Source organism: Oncorhynchus tshawytscha, linkage group LG28, assembly GCF_018296145.1.
Source record: "Oncorhynchus tshawytscha isolate Ot180627B linkage group LG28, Otsh_v2.0, whole genome shotgun sequence".
Lineage (NCBI taxonomy): Eukaryota > Metazoa > Chordata > Actinopteri > Salmoniformes > Salmonidae > Oncorhynchus > Oncorhynchus tshawytscha.
The window spans coordinates 43,054,980-43,077,250 of NC_056456.1; the positions used below are offsets into that span (position 1 = coordinate 43,054,980).

The 22,271-nt window shown below is 42.4% G+C and overlaps 1 protein-coding gene across 1 annotated transcript in view; it reads left to right on the forward strand.

The window, feature by feature from the left end:
• LOC112227274 (GIPC PDZ domain containing family, member 2) overlaps positions 1–22,271 on the forward strand; it is a 47,960-nt gene that overhangs the window by 20,558 nt on the left and 5,131 nt on the right. The window contains exon 2 of the mRNA XM_024392173.2: positions 13,858–14,043. Within this exon, the coding sequence (XP_024247941.2) occupies positions 13,858–14,043 (186 nt within the window). The remainder of the gene's footprint in view (positions 1–13,857; positions 14,044–22,271) is intronic.

Here is a 22,271-nt window from a genome sequence, read left to right on the forward strand (position 1 = left end):
GGCCTCTTCTCCTCCCAATCCCTGGCCTCTCCTCCTCCTCCTCCTTCCCTGGCCTCTCCTCCTCCTCCTCCTTCCCTGGCCTCTTCTCCTCCTTCCCTGGCCTCCCCCCCTCCTCCTCCTCCTTCCTCCTGGCCTCCCCTCCTCCTCCTCCTCCTGGCCTCTCCCTCCCCTCCTCCTCCTGGCTTCCCGTCCTCTTCCTGCCCTGGCCTGGCCTCCCCTCCTCCTCCTCCTGGCCTCCCCTCCTCCTCCTGGCATCTCCTCCTCCTGGCTTCCCGTCCTCTTCCTGGCCTGGCCTGACTTCCCCTCCCTTCTTCTGCATACTGCCCTGCCCTGGCCTCTCCTCCCTGGCCTCTCCTCCCACTGCCCTGTCCTCTCCTCCTCCTCCCACTGCCCTGGCCTGGCCTCTCCTCCTCCTCCTCCTGGCCTCTCCTCCTCCTCCTCCTCCTCCTGGCCTCTCCTCCTCCTCCTCCTGGCCTCCTGGCCTCTCCTCCTCCTCCTGGCCTCTCCTCCTCCTCCCACTGCCCTGGCCTCTCCTCCTCCTCCTCCTGGCCACTCCTCCTCCTCCTGGCCACTCCTCCTCCCACTGCCCTGGTCTCTCCTCCTCCTCCTCCTGGCCTCTCCTCCTCCCACTGCCCTGGCTGTGTTCCCAGAGAGCTTCTGTTCAGTTCCGTCCTGTCCTGTGACTGTTCTGCTCTGTTCTACTCTGCCCTCCTCTGTCCTGTGACTGTTCTCCTCTCCTGTTCTTCTTTGTCCTGTCCTGCTCTGCTCCATACTGTTTTGGCTGTGTGGTGTTGGTGAAAGCTGGGAGTTTAGCCAAGTAGAGAGTCCACTTCACCTCCCACCCAGCCCCCTTTGCCTCCGCCTCCTCCACCCCCTCGCCTCAATTCAAAGGGGCTTTATTGCCAAAACAAGTGAAAAAACAAACAAAAGCGAAGAAGACAAAACAACAAACTAAAAACTATTACAATTGAACAGTAAACATTGCACTCAAAGTAAAAAAAAAAGAGACATCTCAAGTCTTTTATTATCTACTATGTACAGTGTTTTAGCAATGTGCAAATAGTTGTAGTTTGAAAGGGAAGATAAATAAACAGACAAATATTGGTGGTATTTACAATGTTTGATCTTCACTGGCTGCCCTTTTCTCATGGCAACAGGTCACAAATCTCGCTGCTGTGATGTCACTTCACCTAACAGATATGGGAGTTTATCAATGTTTTGGTTTGTTTTCTAATTCTCTGTGTGTCTGTGGGAAATATGTATTTCTAATGGGGTCAGGAAGTGCAGCTCAGTTTCAGACCTGGCTCTCTAGAGAAGACAGGCTATGGTGGAATCTCTGCTCACTGAGTCTGTACGCAATTCTTTATTTATTTAACCTTGTTTAACTTGGCAATCAGTTAAGAACAAATGATTATTTACAATGACGGCCGACCCCTGCCAAACCCTTACCTGGACGACGCTGGGCCAATTGTGAGGCTCCCCTATGGGACTCCCAATCACGGCCGGTTGTGATAGAGCCTGGAATTGAACCAGGGTCTGTAGTGACGCCTGTAGCACTGAGATTCAATGCTTTAGACTGCTGAACCAGGGTCTGTAGTAACGCCTCTAGCACTGAGATGCAGTGTCTTAGACCGCTGAACCAGGGTCTGTAGTGACGCCTCTAGCACTGAGATGCAGTGTCTTAGACCACTGAACCAGGGTCTGTAGTGATGCAGTGCTTTAGACCGCTGAACCAGGGTCTGTAGTGATGCAGTGCTTTAGACCGCTGAACCAGGGTCTGTAGTGATGCCTCTACCACTGAGATGCAGTGTCTTAGACCGCTGAACCAGGGTCTGTAGTGATGCAGTGTCTTAGACCGCTGAACCAGGGTCTGTAGTGATGCAGTGCTTTAGACTGCTGAACCAGGGTCTGTAGTGATGCAGTGCTTTAGACTGCTGAACCAGGGTCTGTAGTGATGCAGTGCTTTAGACTGCTGAACCAGGGTCTGTAGTGATGCAGTGCCTTAGACCGCTGAACCAGGGTCTGTAGTGATGCAGTGCCTTAGACCGCTGAACCAGGGTCTGTAGTGATGCAGTGCCTTAGGGTCTGTACAGTGCGCTGAACCAGGGTCTGTAGTGATGCAGTGCTTTAGACTGCTGAACCAGGGTCTGTAGTGACGCAGTGCTTTAGACTGCTGAACCAGGGTCTGTAGTGATGCCTCTACCACTGAGATGCAGTGTCTTAGACCGCTGAACCAGGGTCTGTAGTGATGCAGTGTCTTAGACTTGAACCAGGGTCTGTAGTGATGCAGTGCTGACTGCTGAACCAGGGTCTGTAGTGATGCAGTGCTTTAGACTCTGCAGTGAACCAGGGTCTGTAGTGATGCAGTGCTTTAGACTGCTGAACCAGGGTCTGTAGTGATGCAGTGCTTTAGACTGCTGAACCAGGGTCTGTAGTGATGCAGTGCCTTAGACCGCTGAACCAGGGTCTGTAGTGATGCAGTGCCTTAGACCGCTGAACCAGGGTCTGTAGTGATGCAGTGCCTTAGACCGCTGAACCAGGGTCTGTAGTGATGCAGTGCTTTAGACTGCTGAACCAGGGTCTGTAGTGATGCAGTGCTTTAGACTGCTGAACCAGGGTCTGTAGTGATGCAGTGCTTTAGACTGCTGAACCAGGGTCTGTAGTGATGCAGTGCTTTAGACTGCTGAACCAGGGTCTGTAGTGATGCAGTGCTTTAGACCGCTGAACCAGGGTCTGTAGTGATGCAGTGCTTTAGACTGCTGAACCAGGGTCTGTAGTGATGCAGTGCTTTAGACTGCTGAACCAGGGTCTGTAGTGATGCAGTGCCTTAGACTGCTGCGCCACTCGGGAGCCCTTAATCCTTGACATTCCTTCATTTTCCACCTGACAGGTGTGGCATATCAAGAAGCTGATTAAACAGAATGATCATTACACAGGTGCACGTTGTGCAGGGGACAATAAAAGGCAACTCGCAACGCAATGCCGCAGGCTCAAGCTGAGGGAGTGTGCAATTGGCATATTGACTGCAGGAATGTCCACCAGAGCTTTTGCCAAAAAATGAAATGTTAATTTCTCTACCAAAAGCCGCCTCCAACAGTTTTTTACAAATTTGGCAGAATGTCCAACCGGCCTTACAACCACAGACCATGTGTAACCACAACAGCGCAGGACCTCCCACATTTGGCTTCTTCGTCTGAGACCAGCCTCCCAGACAGCTGATGAAACTGTGGGTTTGCACAACCAAATCAATTTCTTCACAAACTTTTTGAAACCGCCTCAGGGAATCTCATCAGCGTGCTCGTGATCCTCACCAGGTGCTTGACCTGACTGCAGTTTGGCTTCGTCACCAAGAGCAGTGGGCAAATGCTCACCTTCAATGGGCACTGGCACGCTGGAGAAGTGTGCTCTTCACAGATGAATCCCGGTTTCAACTGTATTGGGTAGCTGGCAGACAGCGCGCGTCTGGCATCGTGTTGGCGAGCGGTTTGCAGATGTCAACGTTGTGAACAGAGTGCCCCATGGTGGAGGTAGGGTTATTGTAAGGGCAGGTGTAAGCTATCGACAACGAACGCAATTGCTTTTTATTGATGGCAATTTGAATGTACAGAGATGCCGTGATGAGATCCTGAGGCCCATTGTCGTGCCATTCATCCACCGTCATCACCTTATGTTTCAGCATGATAATGCACTGCCCCATGTCGCAATGATCTGTACACAATTCCTGGAAGCTGAAAATGTCCCAGTTCTTCCATGGCCTGCATCCTCACCTGACATGTCACCCATTGAGCATGTTTGCGATGCTCTAGATTGACATGTACTACAGCAGGTTTGAGTTCCTGCCAATGTCCAGCAACTTTGCAGAGCTATTGAAGAGGGGACAACATTCCACAGGCCACAGCCAACAGCCTGATTAACTCTATGTGAAGGAGATGTGTCGCGCTGCATGAGACAGGGTGGTCAAACCAGATACTGACTGGTTTTCTGATCCATCCCCCTACCTTTTTTAAGGTATCTGACCAACAGATGCATATCTGTATTTCCAGTCATGTGAAATCCATAGATTAGGGCCTAATGAATTAATTTCAATTGACTGATTTCCTTATGAACTGTAACTTGGTAAAATATTTTAAATTGTTGCATGTTCATTTTTTTTGCAGAATTGTTTGTCCCATTTTCTGAATTCTTGGTTGGTGAGTTCAGACCTCACAACCATGGAGGGTAATGGGTTCTATCTGTATAAGGTACTGGTAGTGTAATGTGGGTTCTAGAACTGATTTAAGTATTTTTTTTGCCAGATCTTAATTGGTATGTTGAATTTTATGTTCCCTTTGATGGAGTAGAAGGCCCTTCTTGCCTTGTTTCTCAGATCGTTCATAGCTTTGTAGAAGTTACCTGTGGTGCTGATGTTTAGGCCGAGGTGAGTATAGTTTTTTGTGTGCTCTAGGGCAACCGTGTCTAGATGGAATTTATATTTATGATCCTGACAACTGGACCTTTTTTGTAACAACATTATTTGTGTCTTACTGAGATTGTGTCAGGGCCCAGGTCTGGCAATATGTGCAGGAGATCTAGGTGCTGCTGTAGGCCCTCCGTGGTTGGTGACAGAAGCACCAGATCATCAGCAAACAGTTGACATTTGACTTCAGATTCTGTGTTCTAGTGCCCTCGCCAATTTATTGATAGAAATGTTGAAGAGGGTGGGGCTCACGCTGCATCCCTGTCTCACCCCACGGCCCTGTGGAAATAAATCTGTCTGTTCATTGCCATTTTTTAACCGCACACATGTTTGTGTACATTGATTTTATAATGTCACATGTTTTTCCCCAACACCACTTTCCATCAGTTTGTATAGAAGATCCTCATGCCAAATTGAGTTAAAAGCTTTTTTGATATGTCGTGGAAATTTCCTCTATTTACCAAATCATGAGAGAAAACCACACACAAGTCAAAGTCCATCTTTAATTATATGAGCTCTATCATAACCCTGTGACTCTCAGATCAATTCAGTGTCTATCAATTAATTCTCTGAGAGTCCCTTACACATTGCAGCTGAGATCCTCGTTATTTTTCCGTAGTGTATTTCTGTATTGTTTTAGTGATTCACCATAGAGAAGATGTAGGCTCAGGTTTTTTGTCTTTTTTATTGGTTGGAAAAGTTTCTCAAATTCTTTCTTAGGTATTTGCTTTCTTCATCAAAACATTTTTTTTCCTTTGGTTGTCTGCTTGACATTTCACATTCACTTGAACTGAGAAGCTGTACAGCCTGTTGCTTGTTTCTGTTTATCAGTCTGTGTATTAAATAATATGAAACAGTCTGTTTGCTGCTTTTCATTAAATCATGCAGAGCTGTGTTTATATGAGTAGACTAGAGCTATAGCAGACCACATTTATATCAGTTATTAAATAGAACATTCAGAACACATCAGTTATTAAATAGAACATTCAGAACACATATCAGTTATTAAATAGAACATTCAGAACACATATCAGTTATTAAATAGAACATTCAGAACACATATCAGTTATTAAATAGAACATTCAGAACACATTTATATCAGGTATTAAATAGAACATTCAGAGCACATCAGTTATTAAATAGAACATTCAGAACACATATCAGTTATTAAATAGAACATTCAGAACACATTTATATCAGGTATTAAATAGAACATTCAGAGCACATCAGTTATTAAATAGAACATTCAGAACACATATCAGTTATTAAATAGAACATTCAGAACACATATCAGTTATTAAATAGAACATTCAGAACACATATCAGTTATTAAATAGAACATTCAGAACACATATCAGTTATTAAATAGAACATTCAGAACACATTTATATCAGGTATTAAATAGAACATTCAGGTATTAAATAGAACATTCAGAGCACATATCAGTTATTAAATAGAACATATCAGTTATTAAATAGAACATTCAGAACACATTATTATAGTTATTAAATAGAACATTCAGAACACATATCAGTTATTAAATAGAACATTCAGAACACATATCAGTTATTAAATAGAACATTCAGAACACATCAGTTATTAAATAGAACATTCAGAACACATCAGTTATTAAATAGAACATTCAGAACACATATCAGTTATTAAATAGAACATTCAGAACACATATCAGTTATTAAATAGAACATTCAGAACACATATCAGTTATTAAATAGAACATTCAGAACACATCAGTTATTAAATAGAACATTCAGAACACATATCAGTTATTAAATAGAACATTCAGAACACATATCAGTTATTAAATAGAACATTCAGAACACATTTATATCAGGTATTAAATAGAACATTCAGAGCACATCAGTTATTAAATAGAACATTCAGAACACATATCAGTTATTAAATAGAACATTCAGAACACATATCAGTTATTAAATAGAACATTCAGAACACATATCAGTTATTAAATAGAACATTCAGAACACATATCAGTTATTAAATAGAACATTCAGAACACATTTATATCAGTTATTAAATAGAACATTCAGAACACATCAGTTATTAAATAGAACATTCAGAACACATCAGTTATTAAATAGAACATTCAGAGCACATCAGTTATTAAATAGAACATTCAGAACACATCAGTTATTAAATAGAACATTCAGAACACATCAGTTATTAAATAGAACATTCAGAACACATATCAGTTATTAAATAGAACATTCAGAACACATATCAGTTATTAAATAGAACATTCAGAACACATATCAGTTATTAAATAGAACATTCAGAACACATTTATATCAGGTATTAAATAGAACATTCAGAGCACATCAGTTATTAAATAGAACATTCAGAACACATATCAGTTATTAAATAGAACATTCAGAACACATCTCAGGTATTAAATAGAACATTCAGAACACATATCAGTTATTAAATAGAACATTCAGAACACATATCAGTTATTAAATAGAACATTCAGAACACATATCAGTTATTAAATAGAACATTCAGAACACATATCAGTTATTAAATAGAACATTCAGAACACATATCAGTTATTAAATAGAACATTCAGAACACATTTATATCAGTTATTAAATAGAACATTCCATGCGAAAATCTGGTTAAACAGCCGCCACTTTGACTTTTTTAAATTTTTAAAAAGACTGTCACATGACTACATAAATTGATACATCGTGATTTTAGAGACACAATTTTAACAATTGCCTATGATTAAAGGTTTAGGCTATAATGGACTCTCATCATTCCTCATCATCATCATTATTCACACCATTCCAATTTAACCAAGTCACAATTATCAGCTTTGGAATTGACATCAGTGAGCAGTCTTTCCGAGTGAGGAGAGACACGAGTGGACTTACCAAAGGAACACGTCTGAAAAATGAATTATGAAATTCGAGCCACCGAAATCCAATGTTTATATAAAATGCCTGCCTTTCTCCCTACATTTTAAGTCTGTCGTTTTCATTTAGTCTCCCTATAATATGAAAAATGTAGGCTATTTAAAAATAACAGAATACCATATTTTGAGTTGGCTCTATAGGCTATTATAGTGAAGACCTATCTGAGGTTCAACTTTAAGGCAAGGGCATCTTTAAAACTATTTTGAAACTCACCTCATGTCTTGGACTATAGTCTCGTTCATATTATCATGTTTTGAAATCAGTATTTGTCCATCTCTCCCATTTGTTCCCATTTTCAATCAGAAAAATATGCCTGAGAGATTCACCAGACGGAACATTGGAATGTTGTAAAGTGCTGCCCAACCCTGGCTGGCCCCTGAATAATAATAATAATAGGCATACAAACTGAAGAATACTATTTTAGTATTTTATTAACTTAAGATTCTCACCAAGACAGGCAGACAGTCCAGACAAACTGTACAGTAGGTTATACATTGTACAAGAAGAGTATATAGGCTATTTTAAGAGAATGAACACAAACGTATGCTGCTAATGAACGATAACTAGGCCCAATCCATTACCTTAACTGTCCTCGTTGATCAGATCTGAATAAATGGGGTTGATGGATGTCCAGCAATCCAATTGCAAGCCATGAGGTGACTACCTCATGATGCTGGTTGAGAGAATGCCAAGAGTGTGCAAAGCTGTCATCAAGGCAAAGTGTGGCAACTTTGAAGAATCTCAAATATAAATATATTTAGATTTGTTTAACACTTTTTTTGGTTACTATATGATTCCATAATGTGTTATTTCATAGTTGTGATGTCTTCACTATTATTCTACAATGTAGAAAATAGTAAAAAATAAAGAAAAACCCTTGAATGAGTAGGTGTTCTAGAACTTTTAACTGGTTCTATGTGTATATATTTGTAGCCAAACATGATTTAATGAAAAGCAGGGGAAACGTGCTACTTATTGTAGCCTCACGCAGATGAAAGAGTAGCGGAGGAAGGAGTTTTCTGTTGCGGTGTTCGCGGTAAAATATTAAACATTACACAACGGGTGGGTCTAATCTTGAATGCTGATTGGTTAAAAATCGCATTCCAGCCGGTGTCTACTCCACAAGTTACCACCAGCTAAATCTATGATGTTAAAATGCCTATGTACTCTGTTCCATCTGACTGTGCAATCCACTGTCTCATCAGTGCAATCCACTGTCTCATCAGCCCTATCCACTGTCTCATCAGCCCTATCCACTGTCTCATCAGCCCTATCCACTGTCTCATCAGCCATATCCACTGTCTCATCAGCCCTATCCACTGTCTCATCAGCCCAGCCAGGCAATTTATAAACTTGATCTCCATTATTTAAAAAAAGCATCTAGATATTATCTTGCAGAACAAAAAAACTGAAAGACTGGGTCGCGCCTCTGGCAACGGAATCGATAGAAAGACCAGCTGGCTTGGGTAGCAACCCTAGATTTGTGTCTCTGTTTAGAGGATCTATTGGTATGGTTTGCCGGCCCTCAACCTTCATCTCAGGCCTAACAACAACACCGGGCCAATATATTCTCCAAACGGGGCATTATCACGGCGGTGCTTCGGAGTGTTTGTTTGTGGGCTGACTGTGAACGCTCTGAGAGACTCTGGGTTGAGGTCTGCGATAAAGTAGTCTACAGTACTATTGCCAAGAGATGAGCTGTAGGTGTACCTACCATAGGAGTCTCCTCAAAGCCTACCTGTTGACTATGTACCGACCCAGCGTGTGACAGAGCTGGAGGAGTTGTGACACTTTTTTTGTTGGTTGTTTTGTCATAGTTGTGCCTGGGGGGGGTATTTGGGTAGGTGTTTGTCCCCCTGTGTGCTGAGAATGTCAGGTTCTTGTCCGGTTCTGGCATTTAGGTCGCCACAGACTAGTACATGTCCCTGGGCCTGGAAATGGTTGATCTCCCCCTCCAGCATGGAGAAGCTGTCTTCATTAAAGTATGGGGATCCTAGTGGGGGGGATATAGGTGGCACACAGGAGGACATTTTACTCTGAGATTATTTCCTTCTTCATTTGTAACCAAATGTAAAATATCCCATCTTGATTCATTTAATAGTGGCCTGCTCTATTTAGCATAACTCCTGAATCTCTTCCCTGTGTAACACATGGTAGTTTGGCTGATGGGACTACCAGCTCTCTTTTAACTTGGAGGGCAACCAGTGGGTCCGTCTCCACTCTCTCTGACCCTCACTCGCTCTCTCTCTCTCACACTCTCTCATTCTCACTATCGCTCTCTTCCTGACCCTCTCTCTCTCGGTCTCTCTCATTCTTTCTCCTCGACCCCCCTCTTCCAATTATTTATACTCCAGTAACCAGGGGCAACCCTTGCTTGTGTCAGTGATTGTCAGCTGATGCGCATGCAGTGAAGAGTGGAGCAGTGCTCTGTGTCTGTTAGGCCTCTTTGCTTGTATTGTGTACTAACAAGGAACGTCTTTTCTCTGCCACTCACGCTAGTCTGTGTCCCAAATGGCACCCTATTCCATATATAGTGCACTACTTTTGACCAGAGTCCAATGGGCCCTAGTGCACTATAAAGGGAATAGGGTACCTTTTTGGTACGCATCCTAGATAAGAGCCCTGTAACACTCAGAGGTCATTCTGATGACCCCATACTAATACAGCATTTCAGGTAAGGCAGGTCAGGAAACTAGTACATCATATCAGAAACCCCATAGATGGGCCGGCATGGTAGCCAAGTGGTTAGAGCGTTGGACTAGTAACCGGAAGGTTGCAAGTTTAAATCCCAGAGCTGACAAGGTACAATTCTGTCGTTCTGCCCCTGAACAGGCAGTTAACCCACTGTTCCTAGGCCGTCATTGAAAATAAGAATTTGTTCTTAACTGACTTGCCTGGTTCAATAAAGGTTAAAAAAATAAAAATAGATATTGGTATCATATCAGAAACCCAGAAGTAAGGCGGTTCAGGAAACTAGTACATCAGACTGCCTCAACACTTTGTCATTTCATCACACCAGGTTTAGAAAGTTTCATACAAACTGAAATTGTTTTAAACTCACTCAAGAACAAATGTCTACTGTACCATTATTCTCTATTGGTGTCGATACAATAGCATTGAAATAAATTGTCTGCTTGAAAGAAGCTTTGACAAGGGTTGATAGAATAATATATCTACCATTTTCTGAATATATCTACCATTTTCTGGGTTTCTGACATGATGCCATTTATCTATGGGTTTCTGACATTATAGTGTTTTATTGGAGTGCTGCCCTCTTGTACTGTCTATGGGTTTGATAGTGTTTTATGGGAGTGCTGCCCTTTTGTACTGTCATTATTAGCCCTGTGTTTATTTATTTTTATTTAACTAGGCAAGTCAGTAACACACACAGACACAACCTGCGAAACACACACAGCCCATCTGTGATGTAAATAGCAGTGGAATAAATGATTGACCAGTAGCTTTGGGTGACCAGCGGTAGTCCTCCCAGTAGCTTTGGGTGACCAGCGGTAGAGTCCTCCCAGTAGCTTTGGGTGACCAGCGGTAGAGTCCTCCCAGTAGCTTTGGGTGACCAGCGGTAGAGTCCCCAGTAGCTTTGGGTCCCAGTCCTCCCAGCTTTGGGTGACCAGCGGTAGAGTCCTCCCAGTAGCTTTGGGTGACCAGCGGTAGAGTCCTCCCAGTAGCTTTGGGTGACCAGCGGTAGAGTCCTCCCAGTAGCTTTGGGTGACCAGCGGTAGAGTCCTCCCAGTAGCTTTGGGTGACCAGCGGTAGAGTCCTCCCAGTAGCTTTGGGTGACCAGCGGTAGAGTCCTCCCAGTAGCTTTGGATGTGTCCCGAATGGCACCCTGTTCCCTTTGGGCCCTGGTTAACAGTAGTTCTCTATACAAGGAATGGTCTTCCATTTGGGACGCAGAGCCTTTCACCAGCCCTCCCAGTGGACTGAGCCATGGTCAGTTTAAAGGCCTTTTAAATCAGGCCTCAAACAGATCCCATTACCAACACCCCCTGGGTCTGCCACAAGGTTCCTACTGAAGGTGTGTCTCTGCTGCATCACTGGCGCTGGTAGAAAGGTCACCTTCCTCATCTGCTCTACCAGTGGGAATAGGACATGACCAAAGAATAAACACATGACTCACTCATTAATGATTTCTCTGTTAACACGCTGACGCTCACTCTGAAAATAAACTTTGAACTCAAGGCTTGAATCGCAGACGGACATCAGGGAATGCTGTTATGTTTTTACAGAGGTTTTGGGACAATACACTCGACTCTGCTATTCAACCAGACGGCTTTTCCATTTCCCGTATGGATCGAATGGCGGCTTCTGGTAAGAGTAGGGGGAGGGGCTTTCTCATCAACAATTTCTGGTGTACCGAAGTTGAAAACATCTTGAGCGCCTGTTCACCCGACCTGGAGTTTCTGATGCTAAAATGCAGAGCCTGCTATATGCCGAGGGAATTCACATGCGTTATCACAGCTGTGTACATACCACAATAAGCAAACACCAAGACGGCACTCAACGAACTGTACAAGAACATTAGCTAGCAAGAATCCTCTTAACCGGAGGCAGTCTTTATTGTCGTGGGTGATTTAAAAAATTAAAAAATTAATCATTTGAAATATCACAAACATGATATCATCAACATGATGATGTTGTAGGCGCAATAACAATCCGAACATTCCCCAACCAAAAACCCTGGGTGAACAGAGAATCCGTACCATGCTGAGACCCGTACTGCAGCATTCAATGTCAGCAGAATGGACCCCCATGACTCGGTCGCGTGCAACGCATACAAAGCAAGCAGGTACAAGGTCCACAAATCCATCAGGGATGCAAAAAGACAATACAGACTGAAACTTGAATTGATGTTCGACAATTCAGACTTGTGACACTTGTCACACCTGGACAAAAGGAACACCTATGTGAGAATGCTGTTCATTGACTACAGTTCAGCATTCAACACTATTGTTCCCTCCAAGCTCGGCACCAAGCTCAGAACCCTAAGTCTGGACACTGCCCTCTGCAACTGGACACTGGACTTCCTGACGGGCAGACCAGTGTCATGACGTGGCCCTTTCTGGGTATATAGATTGTGGCTTCCCCACAATCCTCTCCCAGGACTATCGCTGCACCGTGCCACCTGGGTCCTCCGGTCCTCTCCCAGGACTATCGCTGCACCGTGCCACCTGGGTCCTCTCCCAGGACTATCGCTGCACCGTCAAGAAATGTATTTTAAAAAATGAATGAAAAATAAATAAAATAAAACACTGTGTATAGAAAACATTAAGAACCTTCCTAATATTGAATTGGAACCTACCTTTTGCCCTCAGAACAGCCACAATTCGTCGGTGCATGGACTCTACAAGGTGCTGAAAGCGTTCCACAGGTCCTGGCCCATCTTGACTCCAAATCTTTCCACAGTTGTGTCAAGATGGCTGGATTTATTTTTGGTGGTGGACCATTCTTGATACAGATGGGAAACTGTTGAGTGTGAAAGAACTAGCAGCATTGCAGTTCTTGACACAAAATGGTGTGCCTGGCACCTACTACCTTACCCCGTTCAAGGTCTTGCCCATTCACCCTCTGAATGGCACACATACTGTACACAATCCGTGTCTCAATTGTCTCAACAACACTTAAAAATCCTTATTTAACCTGTCCCCTTTCCGTTCAGCTACACTGATTTGAAGTGGATTTAACAAGTGACATCCAATAAGGAATCATAGTTTCACCTGGTCAGTCAATGTCATGGAAAGATCTGGTGTTCTTAATGTTTTGTCCAGATCAGAAAGTATTCACCCCCCTCCCTGAAACAATACATGTTAGAAACTCCTTTGATTACAGCTGGGAGTCTTTTTGGCTAAGTCTCTAAGAGCTTTGCACATAAAATGTTTAAAAAAGGAAATATCTTAGCCTTTCCTATTCATAATATCATTAACTGAGTTATGTCACATGTGCAGTCAACAATCATATATGGGAATATCTGCTCAATCCAAATTTACAACCAACTGATTGCAGTGTTACTGCAAAAATGGAGGAGGAAGGTGGAGAAGGTAGGAAACTTGTCTGTCCTCCCTGAGTTATAAACCAAAATTGGCAACAACAAAAAAAATGTCAGAAAGAGTTTAACTTGAGGACCAAAATGTTGACCGAGGCTCCATACATGTTGCAAAATTAGTTAGGAAGAGATTTTTTGATCTCTTTCCGATTCCGTGGCACATGGTTTTATCAACTGTCTCTCTGTCTCTTCGTGTGTCTCCAGATCCTGTTCATTAATATGTCTGTTTGTCTGTCTCTCTCCAGATCCTGTTCATTAATATGTCTGTTTGTCTGTCTCTCTCCAGATCCTGTTCATTAATATGTCTGTTTGTCTGTCTGTCTGTCTCTCTCTCTCCAGATCCTGTTCATTAATATGTCTGTTTGTCTGTCTGTCTGTCTCTCTCTCTCCAGATCCTGTTCTGTACTTTGAACACCCATAAGATCGACATGGAGAAGCTGCTTGGTGGTCAGATCGGCCTGGAGGACTTTATATTCGCCCACATGAAAGGGATTAAGAAGGAGGTGGAGGTGTTTAAATCAGAGGAGGCCCTGGGACTCACCATCACAGACAACGGGGCGGGATACGCCTTCATCAAGGTAGGATTTTGTTTGAAATATTTAAAAAAAAAATAGAGAGAGATTTTATTGAGATATGAAAGATAGGAGAGTTTGCGAGTCAGAATGGCTGTGGTTCGGATCATAACCGATCCTGACTAGTCTCCCAGTCCTTTATATGTGCCAGGGTTCCGAGTACTAACTGCTTGACTACTCAGGCCACATCAAGGTAGGATACAATCAATCAATCCATAAAATCTAGTCAATCAACCAATAAAATATATCAATTGAATTGCAACTCATCTATTTATTATAGAAGGTTAAATCATTACAATCACAGGGCTGTCACTTCTATTAGGCAGTTATTATAGATGATAGTTATATGATCAGGACTCGGGTGTCAATTATGTAGTGAAGTAAAACAATCGTTGGGGTTTAGTACTACCTGGTCTTAGAGAGGCTAGTTTAGTACTACATTAAGGCTGGTCTTAGAGAGGCTAGTTTAGTACTACCTGGTCTTAGAGAGGCTAGTTTAGTACTACCTGGGCTTAGAGAGGCTAGTTTAGTACTACCTTAATAAAGATGAAAGTACAACAATCTACAAAACAAGAAATGTGAAAAAACCCAAAACAGTCCTATCTGGTGCCACAAACACAAAGACAGGAACAATCACCCACAAGAGACCTAAAGAATATGGCTTGCCTAAATATGATTCCCAATCAGAGACAACGATAAACACCTGTCTCTGATTGAGAACCACTCTAGGCAACCATAGACTTACCTAGAGTACTACTCTAACCACAATCCCATAACTACAAACAACCCCAGACAAAACAAACCACATAAATCCCCATGTCACACCCTGGCCTCACCAAAATACTAACGAAAACACAGAATACTAAGGCCAGGGCATGACATTTTCTGTGTTTTAGAATTAGTTGCTTATTAGGCTATATATGGATGTGTGCCCGATGCCACCCCTCATCTCTGAATCTCTGCTGGGCGCACAATACCAATAGCCTATAGGCTATTTTGTATAGTCTCAATCAAATGATCCATAGCCCATAGGCTCTGACTTAGAATACGTGGACAACTACAAATACCTGGGTGTCTGGTTAGACTGTAAACTCTCCTTCCAGACTCACATTAAGCATCTCCAATCCAAAATTAAATCTAGAATCGGCTTCCTATATCGCAACAAAGCATCCTTCACTCATGCTGCCAAACATAACCTGTTTTACGAGGGTATCTACAAGTCTCTGCTAGGTAATGCCCCGCCCTATCTCAGCTCGCTGGTCACCAGAGCAGCACCCACTCGTAGCACACGCTCCAGCAGGTATATCTCACTGGTCACCCCCAAAGCCAATTCCTCCTTTGGTCGCCTTTCCATCCAGTTCTCTACTGCCACTGACTGGAACGAACTGCAAAAATCACTGAAGCTGGAGATTCCCATCTCCCTCACTAGCTTTAAGAACCAGCTGTCAGAGCAGCTCACAGATCACTGCACCTGTTCATAGCCCATCTGTATACAGCCCATCTATCTACCTCATTCCCATACTGTATTTATTTATTTTGCTCCTTTTGCACCACAGTATCTCTACTTGCACATCCATCTTTTGCACATCTACCATTCCAGTGTTTAATTTCCATATTGTAATTACTTTGCCACTATGGCCTGTTTATAGCCTTAGCCTGTTGTGACGAGCAATCCCGTATCCGGGATCGTAATTATAGCCTCAAGCTCATTACCATAACGCAACGTTAACTATTCATGAAAATCGCAAATGAAATGAAATAAATATATTGCCTCTCAAGCTTAGCCTTTTGTTAACAACACTGTCATCTCAGATTTTCAAAATATGCTTTTCAACCATAGCAAAACAAGCATTTGTGTAAGAGTATTGATAGCTAGCATAGCATTAAGCCTAGCATTCAGCAGGCAACATTTTCACAAAAACAAGAAAAGCATTCAAATAAAATCATTTACCTTTGAAGAACTTCAGATGTTTTCAATGAGGAGACTCTCAGTTAGATAGCAAATGTTCAGTTTTTCCAAAAATATTATTTGTGTAGGAGAAATCGCTCCGTTTTGTTCATCACGTTTGGCTGAGAAAAACCCCCGAAAATTCAGTCATCAAAACGCCAAACTTTTTTCCAAATTAACTCCATAATATCGACAGAAACATGGCAAACGTTGTTTAGAATCAATCCTCAAGGTGTTTTTCACATATATATTCGATGATAAGTCATTGGTGGCAGTTTTGTTTCTCCTCTGAATCACATGGGAAAATACATGCAGCTGGAGATTACGCACCAATTTCGACGGAGGACACCAGGCGGACACCTGGTAAATGTAGTCTCTTATGGTCAATCTTCCAATGATATGCCTACAAATACGTCACAATGCTGCAGACACCTTGGGGAAACGACAGAAAGTGTAGGCTCGTTCCTGGCGCATTCACAGCCATATAAGGAGACATTGAAACACAGCGCCTCAAATCTGGCTCACTTCCTGTTTGAAGTTTCATCTTGGTTTCGCCTGTAGCATTAGTTCTGTGGCACTCAAAGACAATATCTTTGCAGTTTTGGAAACGTCAGTTTTCTTTCCAAAGCTGTCAATTATATGCATAGTCGAGCATCTTTTCGTGACAAAATATCTTGTTTAAAATGGGAACGTTTTTTTATCCAAAAATTAAAAGAGCGCCCCCTATATCCAAGACGTTAAGGCTGGTCTTAGAGAGGCTAGTTTAGTACTACCTGGTCTTAGAGAGGCTAGTTTAGTACTACCTGGTCTTAGAGAGGCTAGTTTTGTACTACCTTAAGGCTGGTTTTATGATCAACGTTTTCCACTAACATCTTGTCCAGACAGCAACAATAACGGCGTCTTTTTCTTGGCACTAACAGAGGCTAACGCCGCCTTGACTCGCTGGCCAAAGTCTATGGGGGAACCACATTGCCCGCCCGCCCCCCCAAAAGGAATGGCTGAAGGAAACAGCGGTATTAATGTCAGGGTTTTATGACGACAAGCTGGTGGGCTCTATAGGCTAGTGTGTAAAACATTGCCCCCCTGGTGGGCTCTATAGGCTAGTGTGTAAAACATGCCCCCCTGGTGGGCTCTATAGGCTAGTGTGTAAAACATTGCCCCCCCTGGTGGGCTCTATAGGCTAGTGTGTAAAACATTGCCCCCCCCTGGTGGGCTCTATAGGCTAGTGTGTAAAACATGCCCCCCTGGTGGGCTCTATAGGCTAGTGTGTAAAACATTGCCCCCTGGTGGACTCTATAGGCTAGTGTGTAAAACATTGCCCCCTGGTGGACTCTATAGGCTAGTGTGTAAAACATTGCCCCCCCGGTGGGCTCTATAGGCTAGTGTGTAAAACATGCCCCCCCCTGGTGGGCTCTATAGGCTAGTGTGTAAAACATTGCCCCCCCCTGGTGGGCTCTATAGGCTAGTGTGTAAAACATTGCCCCCCTGGTGGGCTCTATAGGCTAGTGTGTAAAACATTGCCCCCCTGGTGGGCTCTATAGGCTAGTGTGTAAAACATTGCTCCAAGACACCCCCTGGTGTTGGTGAAGCGTCACGGTATCTTCAGAGCGTTTACACCAGAGGTTTTCTTTCTGTTCTGATTAGTCAGCGTTTTACAGAACAGACTGACCCCGGGGTACACGAACCAGCTTCAGGGGAAAGATGGACTATAGTATCTTTATCTACTGTATGCAGTTTGGGTCAATTATTGTACCTATATAATCTGTTTAATGTTGTCAGCACTAGTTCCCCCAGGCCCGGTTTCCCATTAGCGATTAAAATTAGACTTACGAGTGTTTTTTTGTTTCTTTAACGATGCCTCTTTCCGACAACGGCCGAAGATGTAACGTGTGTTTTCCCAGAACACCACACTGAGAGAAGGTTCACTAAGTGTGTCCTTGAGGCGTAGCGTTGATACTGATAGGATGGAAAGAAAGGGAGCTCTCAGATCAGCTTTCTCCATTCAAATCTGACCTTTAACATTAGAATTATTTCACCAAACTGACAATGGATCAGCTTTCTCCATTTCAAATTGGACCTTAATGGTCAAATCCACTCAAACTATCTCTAGCGCTGTTTTGCATCAGTTCACGGTCGATTCAGTCCCAACATGTTTTGCATGTCAGTTATCAAGATATTGGACTTTCAAGAAGCAAAGTGTCACAGGTCACGTCATCATGATGATGATGCAACATTTAGAATTCATTGACAATACTGACGACCAATCCGCTCCTAGAGAGATATTATTGAGGCGGCTTATTCTAATGCGTATCCAATTAAAATGCTCTAAATCCCAGATCTGGCACATCATCGCACGTTAGGCTACACATCATGAGATATATTGAGACTAATTACAGACAGTAGCCTACCAGTAACAAAATAGAACTCTATTGAATGAACATGAATTGTATTTCGATATGATTGAATTATATACAGTAGTACTATGTAGCATATACTGTAGGCTATTCATTTTTTTAATGCAGTTGTAACAGTATAACTTTAGACCGTCCCCTCGCCCATACCCAGGCGCGAACCAGCGACCCTCTGCACACATCAACCACAGTCGCCCTCGAAGCATCGTTACCCATCACTCCACTAAAGCCGTGGCCCTTGCAGAGCAAGGGTAACCACGACTTCAAGGTCTCAGAGCGAGTGATGTCACCGATTGAAACGCTATTTAGCGCGCACCACCGCTAACTAAGCTAGCCGTTTCACATCCGTTACACATGATGACGCTATTTAGCGCGCACCACCGCTAACTAAGCTAGCCGTTTCACATCCGTTACACATGATGACGCTATTTAGCGCGCACCACCACTAACTAAGCTAGCCGTTTCACATCCGTTACACATGATGACGCTATTTAGCGCGCACCACCGCTAACTAAGCTAGCCGTTTCACATCCGTTACACATGATGACGCTATTTAGCGTTACACAGTCATCTCGGTTTTCATTTGAAGCATCTTTTTATCCTTTGATGTGTTTGTAACATTTACAAAGACAATGGCAACTTTGTTCTGATGTTACCAACGGTCACAGAGAGACAGATAAACATCTTGATTCTATGTTTAGCGGAGAACTTGTGTGTATAAAGTGACGCTGGAGGACAAAAAAAGCATCTTACGACGCTCTCCGTTGTTCTAGAGTGGTCTGAGGAAGAGGTTGGATTTACGAGTGTTTTCAAGAGCAACTTTAGTAACGATGGTTTTGGGAAACAGCTCGTAGACTTAACGATGCTCCTACGAAGGTTCTAACGATGAACTTAAGATGCTTTTTGGGAAACCGGGCCCTGGTCTTATTCCTTGGTGAATAAAAGTGATTCTGATTTGAGGTTCTGAAGGAACCTGGTCGGTCATAAAGCTGGTTGTGGTTCTGAAGGAACCTGGTCGGTCATAAAGCTGGTTCTATTTGTGGTTCTGAAGGAACCTGGTCGGTCATAAAGCTGACTGTGGTTCTGAAGGAACCTGGTCAGTCATAAAGCTAACTGTGGTTCTGAAGGAACCTGGTCGGTCATAAAGCTGGTTCTATTTGTGGTTCTGAAGGAACCTGGTCGGTCATAAAGCTGGTTCTATTTGTGGTTCTGAAGGAACCTGGTCGGTCATAAACATTTGGGAGGGACCAGTGAACCCTGGTTCAGTGAACCTCCCTCTCATTCCTTAACAGACTCAGCCTGTATTAAGTGGATCATTCATATTCACACAGAACCAAAACCCAGGACCGTGCTGATTACCCTAAATTAGGAGATAAATCTGCATTGCACGTATATATTTTCTTTATTTCAACTCTTTGAAGCCTCTCATTATCAGAGAAGCCTTTTTAAACTAGTCCTCTATAGAAACTATAGATCTTGATATTTAACTCGTCCTCTATAGAAACTATAGATCTTGATATTTTACTAGACCTCTGTAGAAACTATAGATCTTGATATTTAACTAGACCTCTATAGAAACTATAGATCTTGATATTTTTAGACCTGTCCTATAGATCTTTAATCACCTGTAGGATTAAAAGATCAATTATACCAAGTTCTTAAAAAATTCTTTGATGGATCTTGATTATTTAACAAGATTCACTGATTAGAAACTATTATCTTGGACAATTTTCAGATTATGCTTGGACTTTGATTCACTGATTATGGTTAAAATTGATTCAATGATTATGTTCTTAAAATAATTCATTTGATGGACCTGATTATGGTTAACTGATTATGGTTGGACAATTGATTCACTGATTATGATTCACTGATTATGCTTGGACAATTGATTCACTGATTATGGTTAGACAATTGATTCACTGATTATGGTTAGACAATTGATTCACTGATTATGGTTTGACAACTGATTCACTGATTATGGTTTGACAACTGATTCACTGATTATGGTTTGACAACTGATTCACTGATTATGGTTTGACAATTGATTCACTGATTATGGTTTGACAATTGATTCACTGATTATGCTTGGACAATTGATTCACTGATTATGGTTAGACAATTGATTCACTGATTATGGTTAGACAATTGATTCACTGATTATGCTTGGACAATTGATTCACTGATTATGGTTAGACAATTGATTCACTGATTATGGTTTGACAATTGATTCACTGATTATGGTTTGACAACTGATTCACTGATTATGGTTTGACAACTGATTCACTGATTATGGTTTGACAACTGATTCACAGATTATGGTTTGACAATTGATTCACTGCTTATGGTTTGACAACTGATTCACTGAGTATGGTTATGCCATTGTTGTCCGACATCAAAGACTTGTGATAATGTCAACATACGCTCCATTTAATTGGGCCTTATTGGCCTGGGAAACACGCTGTATGTTTTATATTGCCGAAGCCAAATAAACAACTAAACATGAACACATTAACAGTGATAATTACACTCATAAACGATTCAGATGTTTCAAAAGTCATGATATCAGCTGTGTTTGTGCAATATGGAAATAGTTGTAGTAGGATTAGTAGTGGAAGATAAATAAACAGAGAAATATTGGTGGTGTTTACAATGTTTGTGCTCCACTAGTTGCCCTGTTTTCAAATCGTGCTGCTGTGACGCACATTGTGGTATTTCACCTAACATATATTAGAGTTGATCAATGTTAGCCTTGTTTAAACATGTTTTTAAGGTTAAATTTAGATCTGTGGGAAATACGTGTCTCTAATATGGTCGTACCTTTGGCAGGAGGTTAGGACCTGCAGCTCAGTTTCCAGCTCATTTTGTGTGGCAGCCTTTCTTTTCTCAAGAGCCAGGTCTGCCGATGTTGGCCTCTCTCAATAGCAAGGCTATGCTCATTTAATCTGTACAGGTTCAGGTTCACCTCTCTGTAGGTGAGGGCTTTGTGGTGGAATGTGTGGACATCTCTTCCATTTAGGTGGTTATTGAATTTAACAGCTCTTTTCTGCCGTTTTGATAATTAGTGGGGGTAGTCCTAATTCTGCTCTGCATTGTTTGGGGTTTTGTGTTGTACATGAAGGATATTTTGGCAGAATTCTGCATGCAGTCTCAATTGGGTGTTTGTCCCATTTGAGTGAATTCTTGGTTGGTGAGTGGACTCCAGACCTCACAACCATAGAGGGGAATGGATTCTAGAACTGATTTGAAATAGAAAGCCCTTCTTGCATTTAGTCTCAGATCAGCTTTGTGGAAGTTACCTGTGGTATTGATGCCGAGGTAGGTATAATTATTAATGTGCTCTAGGGCAACAGTGTCTAGATGGAAATTGTATTTGTTGTCCTGGCAACTGGACCTTTTTTTGGAACACCATTATTTTGGTCTTACTGAGATTTTACTGTCCGGGCCCAGGTCTGTTAGGGCCCAGGTCTGTTAGGGCCCAGGTCTGTCAGAATCTGTGCAGAAGATCTAGGTGCTGCTGTAGGCCCTCTTCGGTTGGGGACACAAGTACCAGATCATCAGCAAATGGTAGACATTTGATTTCAGGGTGAGGCTGGGTGCTGTAGATTGTTGTAGTGCCTTTGCCAATTAATTTGTGTGTGTGTGTGTGCACACACACACACAGTGCATTCGGAAAGTATTCAGACCCCTTGACTTTTTCCACATTTTGTGAAGTTACAGCCTGGCTGAGGAAACCATCAACACCACATGCCTTTTTGGGTTGGAGGGTTTGTATTTTGTCCTGTAGTTCATTCAATGTAATTGGAGAATCCAGTGGGTTCTGGTCACCTTTAGTAGTTGATTATAAGATTTGTATTTGATCTTGTATATGATTT